The 13014-nt window shown below is 45.0% G+C and overlaps 1 protein-coding gene and 1 pseudogene across 2 annotated transcripts in view; one reads left to right on the forward strand and one right to left on the reverse strand.

The window, feature by feature from the left end:
• Positions 1-13014, forward strand: part of AHRR (aryl-hydrocarbon receptor repressor) — a 115413-nt gene that overhangs the window by 79563 nt on the left and 22836 nt on the right. For both annotated transcript variants that reach the window (XM_078004538.1, XM_078004539.1), the window contains exon 5: positions 11809-11898. In XM_078004538.1, the coding sequence (XP_077860664.1) occupies positions 11809-11898 (90 nt within the window). The remainder of the gene's footprint in view (positions 1-11808; positions 11899-13014) is intronic.
• Positions 1014-3690, reverse strand: LOC100430222 (translation initiation factor IF-3, mitochondrial-like; annotated as a pseudogene).

Here is a 13014-nt window from a genome sequence, read left to right on the forward strand (position 1 = left end):
CCCGTGCTTGTGGAAGCAGTGGCCGCAGTAGCCAGGACGTGGACACAGCGTGCACGTCCACCAGGGAATGCACAGGTAAAGAAAATGTTCTGTGTCTACACCGTGGAATACTATTTTACCAGAAAAAGAAGGGAATCCTGGTATTTGCAAACCACGGATGAGCCTGGAGGACATGGCGCTGAGTGAAGTAAGTCATGGACAGACAGTTCTGCATGATCTCACTCATATGTGGAATCTGAAAAAGTGGAACTCATAGAAACAGAGAGTTGATGGTTACCAGGGGCGGGGGGTGGGGTGGGGAGGGGGCTGAAAAAGGAAGGAAGGAAATGGACAGGCACTGTGGCTTGGATCCACCTAGAGGACCCTGCGGAGTGAAACAAAGTCAAAGCCTGCTTGATTCAGCTCAGATGAGGTCCGCAGTGGAGGCAAATTCACAGAGGCAGAAAGCGGGTGGGACGCACGGGGCTGGGGAGGGGAGTGGGGGCACGTGTTTAATGCGGACAGTTTCGGTTTGGGAGGGTGGGAGTGTTCTGAAGGTGGATGGTCATGATGGTTGCACAACGATGTGAATGTGCTTAAGGCCGCTGAGCTCAAAAGGATTGAAATTTAACCACTTAGGTCAGGCACGAGGGCTGACGCCTGGAATCCCAGCACTGTGGGAGGCCAAGGCGGGTGGATCACCTGAGGTCAGGAGTTCGAGACCAGCCTGGCCAACATGGCGAAACCCTGTCACTACTAAAAATGCAAAAATTAGCTGGGTGTCGTGGTGAGTGCAAACCTGTAATCCCAGCTACTCGGGAAGCTGAGGCAGGAGAATTGCTTGAACCCAGGAGGGGGAGGTTGCAATGAGCCGAGATCGCACCACTGCACTCTAGCCTGGGTGACAGAATAAGACTCTGCCTCAAAAAAAAGAAAAGAAAAGAAAAGAAAAAAGTACCACTTAACCACTTAAAAATGGTTAAAATTGTATTTTTTTTTTTTTACTTTCAGAAGCATATTTGTCTTTATTAAAATTACTGATGCAGAACATTGGATTCCTTATCATTTCCATGGTCTTTGTTCAAAGTGTCTCTTTCCTGAGTCTCTTGAGTTTCTTGATACGCCTTCTCTTCCTTTTTGCTCAAAGGACGAAGAACGCACATTAAAACTTTTCCTCCTTGAACAGCTCGTGGTCTAGATGAGAATGGAGCTATTCCAGGCACAGTCTGGAGTATTTGATGAAATATCCCCCAGGCGTGGTCCGGGGTGTTGGATGAAGTATCTCCTAGGCACGGTCTGGGGTATTGGATGAAATATCTCCTCCACTTTATTTTCTTTTTTTTCTTTTTTTCTTTTTTTTTTGAGACGGAGTCTCGCTCTGTCGCCCAGGCTGGAGTGCAGTGGCGCGATCTCCACTCACTGCAAGCTCTGCCTCCTGGGTTCACGCCATTCTCATGCCTCAGCCTCCCGTGTGGCTGGGACTACAGGCGCCCACCACCTCGCCCAGCTAATTTTTGTATTTTTAGTAGAGACGGGGTTTCACCGTGTTAGTCAGGATGGTCTCGATCTCCTGACCTTGTGATCTGCCCGTCTCGGCCTCCCAAAGTGCTGGGATTACAGGCGTGAGCCACCGCGCTCGGCCCTCCACTTTGTTTTCTGACTCATCTACATTTTCTCCTTTCTTTATAGTTATTCAAACTTGGTGTTTTTATTAATCCATGGCTGAATCTGTTTAGTCTTTGCGTCCAAATCATGTTGTCCAGCATTTGAAGAAACAGTCAGTTCCTTTGTCAGGGCTGGTCCAGTTTTGGGGTTACCGTTCTCCATCTCACTCAGCCTCCGCCGTTCCTGGTGAGTCTGCATTCCTGTCGTGAGCTGTCTTCTGCAGGCTCCTTTGAACCCGTCGCAGCTCTCGCTCATCCATGAGTCTAATCACATCTGCTCCATGCATGTTCCCAAATCATTACCCTTCTCATCAAATACTTGAATAATTCGCTGACTAATTTTTCTTCCAGTGTTACTAAAAGCTGTTTCACTCTTTTTTTTCTTTTTTCCTTCACTCTGGGTGTCTTCAGTGGTACTAAAGGCTTTTGCATGATTTAGGAAGGAGAGTCTTGGGGCAGAAGCAATAGGGGACCACTGTGGGGTGCTGTCTTTTGCACACTGTGTTTACCAAAACATCTAACACAACTATTTTCAGACTTTACGGTTTGTAGCGTTAACCTCTTTAGAAAAAGAGCAGCCATCCTGTGCGGGGCAGGCGATTGGTACTAAAATTATCATTTTTATGTTATGTATATTTTATTATAATTTTAAAACTTTTTTACAGTTTGGAAAAAACTGTCATAAAAATTCACTCTCTTGGTTGGGTCAGTAATACGAGGGACAAGGATGTCTGATGCCTTGGGGGTCCCAGCCTGGTCACATGAGCTAAAACTAAAGTCCCCAAAAATCCTCCAAGAAAGATTTCTTCCAGCTGGCGGGAGGCTGGATGAGAAGGTGTTATGTTTTTAGGTGAAAATCCGAGGCAGCACAGGACATGGTGAGATGATTATCCAGCTTGCTAATCTGCCGGCAGGCACCACCTGCCATTCCTCCTCCGTGCCTTCGAGTAGCGGGCTCAGTCCGTTTCGGGGAGGCTGGCATGAGGCTGTCTTCACACCCCCTGCAGGGTCCATTTCATGTCGGGCTGATTAATCCAGTTACTGGGAGGAAAACAGTGATTTCCTTTCTGTGGATCTTCCCGTGGACGCATTGGATCCTTTATTCAGTGACATAAACAGCTAAGTCTCAAGTGTTCCATAGCCGCCTCCCCCAGAGAAATGCAGCAGGTCTGAGAAGAGAGCCCCTCGGGGAAATCTGGGCAAACCGAGAGCTTGTAAATAGCCCCGAACAGGTCCAGGCAGATTCACCAGACTTTCTGCTCGTGACCCAAAGACGTTAGTATGGAACCAACCTTCTTCCTCGGAGCTGCACAGGAATGAAAATGTACAAATACTGCAGTTTGTGGTAGCTCCTTAGAGGCTCCCATGGATGCAGATGTCCTGTGGGGTCAATTTCCCTCTCTAGAAACATGGTGGAGTTCAGGGTGACTGGTAACGACGGGCTTCTTGTCTGACGCCAAACCATATAAAGTGTTGGCCTATTTTGTCATCGTGGAGCAGCCTGCGGTGTTGTCCGCTGTTTTGTTGTGACAGCTGGGCAGGGGCTTCCTGACGTCTTCCTCCGAGTGGGAGGTGCTTTGTGAGACTTGGGTTTCTTGTTCAGACGCTCAACACAGAGTTCAAATCCCATTGTGAAGTCATCACCTGGCACCTGCACCTCTGTAACCAGAACCAAGCGGGCGGCACACCCTTCAGGTCGGTGGGAGAGAGGGCCTTTGGGTCGCCGGCACCTGACTTTCCAGCAGCCTTGTCCCGCCGCCTGCGACCACCAGCTCCTCCGCTCTCTCCGTCGGTCATAACATCTTACTGCTCCCCTCACCCACTGTTGAGTTGATCTTTGACAAGTGTTTATTTTGTATTTTCACGGCACCTGTGACTTTTCTTTTTGGAGACTTTACTGATTGAAAAACGTGGCTTTGCAGCCCAGCAAGCCTCTAGGTCTGAGGCTGCATCCTTCTGGTGTGGCGTTCCTCCTGAATCAGGCGTGGTGTGATGGCATCTGGGGAAGAACACGCAGCCTCTGGTTTGAACTGGACCCTGGATAGTGGTTCAACCTTCCCACACCTGTGACAGCCAACAAGATAGACACAGATGTGTGAAACGCTCTACAGCCACCTGAAGAAGGTAGAAATTCTACAACAAAATTAACTGGGGAAAAAAACCTAGGGAGAAAACAGGAAAGGAAAGGTGTTGCCCAGAAGAAGCCTCTTGCAGTGTGGATGGGAACCTGCCACAGCTGGGCTTGGGCCAGGGGCCCACGGTGTTGCTGGGCACTCGGGCCCCTTCTGCTGTCCCCAGCCCCGCTTCCTTCCAGCCAATGGCTCTGTGAGCTGCCTTTTGTCTGCATTTCTTGCAGGAATATGAAGGGACCAGACCAGGATCGCCCCATGTCAGGAGAAAGAGCGTCCCCAATCCCCAGCCCCTACCTCATGGGCTAAATCACCCCACGTGGGAGGCTGGGAGGCACATTTTTGTGTGAGTGAACTACTCTGAACAGAATCATAATTGCACTGGTAAGGAAGAATGGAAAGTTGTCTCAAAATAAAGGGGGATCAGGTGTCTGGTCCACTTGTTTTTAGAAGCGTATTTCAGGAAAACATTAAGAAACAGAAAATACTCAAGCTGGTTAAGCCATTCAAGAGCCTAGAAAGGGATGGAAAGCTGTTCAGTTAATTCTGAGAGGTTAGGAAAACGCTGGTGCAAAAATACGATGCAGGCAGCTCAAAGGAGAAACGCAGCCTCTTCTCCCCTGTGAAACTGCACAAAACAATTCCAGATAAAATAATAGCAACTGACTCCCATCTGTGTTATAAAAGCACGGGCCGCTGCAGTTACAGTGGTCGAGGAGTAAGGTGAGACTCCGATGTTGGGAAATACCCATAAAATTAACTTAGCAAATTAATATACTAAAGGAGGAGAGTGGCAGCTTGTAGATGATCCTGATTAAACAGGCAATAATAATGTTTCTTAATATAGGCACCAGTTATTGAAAAGCTTATCTCTGTCCCAGTGATTTGAGGTGACACCTTTTTCAGGCATCAAATTTCCATTTCTGCTTGGACCCGTTTCTGGACGTCCCATTCTAGTCCATTGGTTGATGTGTCTGTTCATGCTCCATGATTTAATTATAGAGGACTGACAGTATTTCTTAGATGTTGAATAAGAATCTCCTGTCTTCTGGCTTTTTTTTCTTCCTGTGCTTTTGTAGCTATTGTTGCATATTTATTTTCATATTTAGTATAAACCTACCAGCTGCGTAATCAGTTTGATGCTATGTTTATTAATTAGTATTACAGCATATTGATGGATTCACTCAGGAGGAACAGGCGTCTGTAGGATGTTGACTCATCTTGTGCACTGAGGTGTGTCTTCCCATTTGTTCAAATATAATTATGCAAGATTGAGGTGTGTCTTCCCATTTGTTCAAATATAATTATGCAAGATTGAGATACGTCTTCCCATTTGTTCAAATATAATTATGCAAGATTGAGGTGTGTCTTCCCATTTGTTCGCATATAATTTTTTGTGCCTCTGGAGATGTTCTGAAGTTTTCTTCATATAGGTTTTGCACACGTCTTAAGTTTATTTATAAGTACTTTAGCTTCTTTGATGTTTTTGTAAATGGGGCTTTATCTACGATTGTGTATCCTAATCTGGCCGTTTTCTAGTTTGTAAAGGTTATGGATATCTGTATGTTAATTTTGTACTGAATTATTTTATTGGGGTTATTTTATTTTATTTTATTTTTTTGAGACAGAGTTTCACTCTTGTTGCCCAGGCTGGAGCGCAGTGGCACGGTCTCGGCTCACTGCAACCTCTACCTCCCAGGCTCAAGCCATTCTCCCTCCTCAGCCTCCCTAGTAGCTGGGACCACAGGCACGTGCCTCCACACCCGGCTAATTTTGTATTTTTAGTAGAGACGGGGTTTCTCCATGTTGGCCAGGCTGGTCTCGAACTCCCGACCTCAGGTGATCTGCCCGCCTCAGCCTCCCAAAGTGCTGGGATTATAGGTGTGGGCCACCGTGCCCGGCCTTATCTGGGTTATTTTATCATGGATTCTCCTGGGTTTTCCAGATGTACTATGATGTTGTCTGCAAAGAGAGACAGTTTCACTTCTCCCCAATCGTTGTACGTCCTGTTGACTTTTCATGTCGAATTGCATCAATTCATACCTGCAATACCATGTCCGATGCCGTGGGAGGGAGTTGGCAGGCTGCTGCTTTAAAGGCCCACATGGCGAATATTTTAGGCGTTTTGGGCTGGGCTGTCTCACCCTTGGCACCCCACTTTGCGGTTGTCGTACAAAAGTATCCATAGACAGTGAATAAACGCGTGGGTATGGCTGTGTTCCAGTGAGGCTGGGTTTACAAAAGCACGTGGCAGGCCACAGTGGGTGCCATGCTGGGGGCCATAGTTGCACCCCTTGTATGGGTGGTGGTGGGAACCCCTGTTCCTTGATCTTACTGGAAACACCTGGAGTATCTCCCTATGAAGTCGCTGCCTTAGGAATGAGGTGCGCACACACACCTGTTACCTGTGAAGAAGGTATTCAGTAATTCTATTTTCTCGAGCCTTTTTCTTTTTTTTCAGGAATAATTGTTGAATTTCATTGAGGGCTTTTTCACCATATATGGAGATAATCATTTTTCCCCTCAGATCTGTAAATATGGTCTATTACGTTAATGGACTTCCTAATACTGAACCAACTTTTCATCCTTGGATTATATCTGCTTGGTTATTGGTGCATTATTTTCCTAATGTGAAACTGGAGTCTATTTCTTAATATTTTGTTTAGCTCATTTGCATCAATATTCAAAGGTGATATTGGTGTGTCATTTTCTTTTTTAATTTACTCTCCATATCAGAGTTAAGTGTCAATGTTACACTTCTTAAAAGGACTAGAAATTTTCCTTCACTTTCTGTGCTCTGGAACCATTTACGGGGCATTGAAATTATCTGATCTTTGAAGATTTGGTGGAATTCCATGTTACAACCATCTGGGCCAGGTGCATTTTTGTGGGGGTAATCCCTTGATAACTTTCTCTATTCCTTCTACAGGAGTTGATCTTTTAAGCTTGCTATCTCTAATGGAGTCAATTTTTATAAATTATGTTTTCCTAGGGAAATATATACTTTAGGTTTTCAAATGTATTTGTATATAGGTCTTTCTCCCACTTTTATTCAATCACTTGCCCTCTGCCACACCCAGGGAACCACTTTCTGATATTTATTACTGTAGATTAGTTTGGCCTGTTCTTAGGTGTCATATAAATAGACTCTTAAGTTAATGAACTTTTGCATCTGATTTTTGTTTAACGTAGTGTTTTTGCAATTCATTAATGTTTTTGCATAATCAGTAGGTTTAAAAATTTTTTAATTGTGTAACAGTATTCCATTTTATAATTATTCTGCAATTCATTTATCCATTATCCATTATCCATTTGATAGTTGCTAGAAATAAACCAGCTTTATTTCTAGCTTTTGATTATTATGATCAAGGCCACTGTGAACATCCTTGTTCCAGGCTTTTTGTGAACGTGCCCATTTCCCTTGATGAAATACTAAGGCTGGAACTCCTGGGTTGTAGGGCAGATGTACACTTGCCTTTATGAGAAACAGCAGGACAGTTTTCCAAAGTGACTGTAGCATTTTACATTCCCACCAGTCACACTCTCGCCCTTCAGTATTCCGTGCTGTCGGTCTTTCTGACAGTGGCCACCCTGGAGTGTGGAGCAGCATCTCGATGAGGTTTTAACTTGCACGTCCCTGGTGGCTAAGGATGCCGAGTGTATTTTCATGTGTATGATGGGTGTTACTCTATCTCTTTGGTAAAGTATCTGTGCAAACATTTGTCCCATTGTTTAAAATTTTTTTTTTTTAATTGTTGATTTGTAGCAGTTCTTATAGATTCTGGATAAAGTCCTTTATCAATGTGCTGTGCATATTTTTTCTCTGTGGCTTATCTCTTCATTTTTTACGGGCATTTTAAAATAAAGCCCAATTTATCAAGGTTTTTCTTTACGGGTTAGGGTTTTTTATCCTACCCAGATCCACCGACCTCAAACTCGTGAGGGCATTTCCTGGGTTTCTTCTGGAAGCTTTGTGGTTCTGGGCTTTGTGTTTGTGTCTGTCATAGGTCTTGAGTTAATTTTGTGTGTGTGGCATGAGATAGGAGTCGGGGTTCATTTTTCCATACGAATCTCCAGCTGTCCCAGCCACGCTGTTTCAGACCTTCCTTCCCCACTGACTGACCTAGTGCCTTGGCTGAGGGTCAGCTTGTCTAGCCTGACCTTGTCCTGCTGACCAGAGCTTTATAGGAAGCCATGAAGTCAAAATAATTTCCACAATTTTGTTCTTTTTTTTAACAGGATTTCTTTTTTTTTTTTTTTTTTTTTTGAGATGGAGTCTCGCTGTGTCTCCCAGGCTGGAGTGCAGTGGCGTGGTCTCGGCTCACTGCAAGCTCCGCCTCCCGGGTTCACGCCATTCTCCCGCCTCAGCCTCCCAAGTAGCTGGGACTACAGGCGCCCACCACCACGCCCGACTAGTTTTTTTTTGTATTTTTAGTAGAGACGGGGTTTCACCATGTTAGCCAGGATAGTCTCGATCTCCTGACCTCGTGATCCACCCGCCTCAGCCTCCCAAAGTGCTGGGATTACAGGCTTGAGCCACCGCGCCCGGCTTAACAGGATTTCTTTAGCAAGGCTAGTTCTTTTGCAATTCCATAACTATTTTATTATTTTATTATTGTAGAGACAGAGTCTCACTCTGTCACCCAGGCTGGAGTGCAGTGGCGTGATCTCAACTCACTGCAACCTCGATTTCCCAGGCTCAAGCAATCCTCCCACCTCAGCCTCCCAAGTAGCTGGGACTACCGGTGTGCACCACCATGCCCAGCTAGTTTTTAAAGTTTTTGTTGTTTGTCTTTTGTAGAGATGGGGTCTCACTATGCTGCCCAGGCTGGTCTTGAACTGCTGGGCTCAAGCAATTCTCTCACCTTGGCCGCCCAAGGTGCTGGGATTACAAGCATGAGCCACCACGCCCAGCCATAAAAATTTGAGAATCAGCTTGTCACTTTCTATAAAAAGAAAAAAAAAAAAACCTTTAAAATTATGATTGGGATTGCATTATATCTACAGATCAATTTAGGGAGACAGGACAATCCTAACTACATTGAGCCTTTCAGTCCAGGAACACTGTATATCTCTTAGTTTATTCAGGTATTTTCTCAGTGATGTTGCATTGTTTTCAGTATACCAGCCTTGCACATCTTTTGTTAGATTTATTCCTAGGTATTTTATGTTTTTTGATTGGGGCCTGGAGTTTTCTTTGTGGGAAAGTTTTGATTAGAAATTCAATTTATTTAATAGATATTAGGTTATTTAGATTTTCTAGTTCTTCTTATATCACTTTTGTTAATTTGCATATTTCAAGGAGTGTTTCCTGTTTCACTTAAATTGTTTAATGTGTTAACTATCATTTTTAGTATTTTCCTACTATCCTTTTAATATTTGTAGGACCTGTAGTGATGTACTTTTAAACTCCTGGTGTCAGTGATTTCTTTTTTTTCTTGGTGAGTCTTGCAGATTATCCGTTTTATTAATCTTTTCAAAATTTTCAAAAATTCGAGTTTTGGCTCTGTTAATGGTCTCTATTATTTGACTGTTCTAAGCCATTTTCATGGATTTTTGACTCTTACCTTTATTTTTTCTTTCCTTTTCCTTACCTTAGATTTAACTGACTCTTCTCTCTCTAGTTTCTTGAGGAGGGACTACATACTTTTGAAACAGTCATTTTAAGCTCACTGGGATTTGATGCTGACTCTTTTGCTTGTGTACAATTGGAAGTTTGTTACACTTCCTGTGTCCTCATTATGATGCAATTTTGGGTCTGTGTAGCCGCACTTGTTCTTACCATTCTCCATCATTTTGTGGAATGTGCGGGGGGAATTTGGATTTAGGTAACTGCCATTATCCTTGGCTGCCTGGGAGTCTTCAATACCGGTATTTCAAAAGCTCTTAGAAATTGATATTTATAAACCCTAATAGAAAAATTAGCACATGACATACATAGGGCAGTTTACCAAAGAAGAAATACAAGTTACCAGTGAATGTAGGAAATGTGTTTCAATCTCATTAGTAATCAAAGAAATGAAAACTATAACGGTAAAATAATTTATCTCTTTTCAAAAATAATATACCTGTTTTCAAATTGGCAAAGATTTCAGAAAAAGAAAGGAAAATAAAAGTACCCAACATGGTCCAGATTTGAGGAAATTAGTGTATAATATACGGCTGATAGCCACAAACATCATGGGAGTCTCCGAATGTCTGTGTTTTAAAGACACAGATGGAAACATTTATGAAAGCCGTGTCCAGGTGACTCTGCCCCCTCACCCCTGCCTCACGCAGGATGTGAGACTGGGCGAGACATTCCACCTGGTAGCCTGTGCTTGCTCAGTGCCAGCGGCCGTTGCTGCCGTGGACAGATCCTGCGGCTCAGAGGCCACCGTCTTTCCTGCATCCTCACCAGTGACGGCCCCGGGAAGCTGCTGCAGGGTGGGGCTGCGCGGCTCGCTTCTCAAATAAAGGAAAATGTCACATCAAGCACAGCACAGCCACATCCTTGCCTTCTCCATCTGCTCCCTCCAAAATCCCACAATAGTTACGGCTGTAACTAAGATGTAATAATTATACAAATATTGTGAATAACATACACGGCTGAATTTAACATCAAAATGAAATGAATTTCTAGAAAGTATTTTAAGATGCCATAGTTAATGTAAGAAAAAATAAAGAACTTGCATACACTAACAATAAATAAATCAACGTGGTGTTAAAATCTGCCCCGTTTCATCTACCATCTCCGCAAAATGTGCCCACACTAGAGGGTCTTCAGAGTGAGGTGGACCAGGCCTTCCAGAAGCACATCACCCTCATCTTAAGTGGGTCCAGAGAATGGAAGGAAAGGGGCAGGAGTGACTCATGTCTTGATGGTTGTGTATACCGTGTGCAAAATACGCAGAGAAACTACAGGCCAAGTTTAAACATAGATGGATAACCCCTAAGTGAGATTAATCAATTCCAAGAGCATATTAAAAAGTCATGATTAAAGAAGCTTACCTCATAAAGTACAAGAATGATGCACCATCAGAAAATCTGTCAATCACACACAAAATAAAAATTGTGATTGTTTCAGTAGATGAAGAAAAACACTGATGGAGTTCAATATTTTTCTCTCTCTTTTTTTTTGAGACAGAGTCTCACTCCATTGCGCAGGCTGTAGGGCAGTGGTGTGACCTCGGCTCACTGCAACCTCCACCTCCCGGGTTCAAGCAATTCTCCTGCCTCAGCCTTCCAAGTAGCTGGGATTACAGGTGTGCACCACCACACCCGGCTAATTTTTGTACTTTTAGTAGAGACGGGGTTTCACCATGTTAGCCAGGCTGGTCGATGGAGTTCAACATTTTTCATAATAAAAATCCTTAGAAAAGCAAAGAGTATTCCAGACAGTGTGTGGAAGGAGGTACATGGGGGGAAACGTCTGCAGAGGAAAACGGAGAGCTCCTGCCTTGTCTTAGGTACCAAGTCTCACTGTCGCGCCAAGACAAGGTGCATATTTTATAACACATAATTTTATATTTATTAGAAAAGGGAGGCCAGGCGCGGTGGCTCACGCCTGTAATCCCAGCACTTTGGGAGGCCGAGGCGGGCGGATCACAAGGTCAGGAGATCGAGACCACGGTGAAACCCCGTCTCTACTAAAAATACAAAAAATTAGCCGGGCGCGGTTGTGGGCGCCTGTAGTCCCAGCTACTCGGGAGGCTGAGGCAGGAGAATGGCGTGAACCCGGGAGGCGGAGCTTGCAGTGAGCCGAGATCGCGCCACTGCACTCCAACCTGGGCGACAGAGCGAGACTCCGTCTCAAAAAAAAAAAAAAAAAAAAAAAAAAAGAAAAGGGGCCGTGTAAACCATGGCTACCTTCTCATGTTGCCTGTTAACTTGGAGCCTGTGACAAAATGGTAATAAATAAACAAAAAGTGGGCATTTCTAGAGGTTATGAATATGGACTACAAAACAGAAGAATATTGTTGAAAATTTAAGCAAATGATGCTTGCACTTTTTCATTTTGGGTGAGCCAATTTGATTTTTTTTGTTTTTTCTTCTAGTCTCTTAATGGCTTTGCTCTGGTCGTGAGTGCAGAAGGGACGATATTTTATGCCTCAGCAACGATCGTGGACTATCTGGGCTTCCATCAGGTAAATGAAACCAGAATAACCCTCCAGTCTGTTAAGTGCTAGGCTCTCTTCCCTTTGTAAATGTTTGTTGTCTTCAAGGTTTGACAAATGTCTAAAATCGGGTTTGTCCTATCACTGAACTCTTGCCAGATAAAGATCTCCACACTCCAGCTTTGTCCAGGGCAGTGTTTCTTCCAGCCTGGGTTCGGGGTCTCGGGGTGAGGCCGCTCAGTGTCGGGGTGTTCTGGTCTAAGGGAGCCGCGGCGCCCGGACAGCAGCCTGGTCTCCTCTGGCTCGGGCACTCCGCTAGGTCCCCTGCCCCAGCAGCGCCATCCCATTCATCCACTCCCAGTCAACGTCTTAATGTCTTCCCGGTGCACTCAGGACACAGCTTGTTCTGGAAATGCCCTTCCTGACGTGGGAGTGGTTCGCTTGGAGTGCTGCCCAGTCAGCCCCAGGTGGATGACTCCAGACTTCCTGGCCGAGAATGGGGTTGAGGCCTCGTCAGATACCAAGCCCTGGAAGGGTAACTCACCCAGGAAAAGGTACGATAAAAAATCCCACCCGGTCAGGCGCAGGGACTCACGCCTGTAATCCCAGCACTTTGGGAGGCCGAGGCGGGTGGATCACCAGGTGAGGAGATCGAGACCAGCCTGGCCAACATGGTGAAACTCTGTCTCTACTAAAAATACAAAAATTAGCTAGGTGTGGTGGCAGGCACCTGTAGTCCCAGCTACTAGGGAGGCTGAGGCAGGAGAATAGCGTGAACCCGGGAAGCAGAGGTTTGCAGTGAGGTGAGATCGAGCCACTGCACTCCAGCCTGAGTGACAGAGTGAGACTCCGTCTCAAACAAACAGACAAACAAACAAATCTGACTCGAGGCCAGGAGGGGAGCAAGGGAGCTGTTTTTCTGTCTCGAAAGGAGCTGGGGTCCCTAACGGAAAATCAGATGCCGGTTGTAGAATTAAGATTTCTCCCACTGCACGGCAAGGACTCCCAGGATCTGGATCTCAGGCATCCTGCAGACTGATGAGATGACTGGAGAACCCAAAGAAGCAAAAATGGGGCCCTTTATCTGCACTTTCACAAGCCAATCCCACAAAAATACCCACCCTGCAGATGAGCTCACGGTGCGAG

This window comes from Macaca mulatta, chromosome 6, assembly GCF_049350105.2.
Source record: "Macaca mulatta isolate MMU2019108-1 chromosome 6, T2T-MMU8v2.0, whole genome shotgun sequence".
NCBI lineage: Eukaryota > Metazoa > Chordata > Mammalia > Primates > Cercopithecidae > Macaca > Macaca mulatta.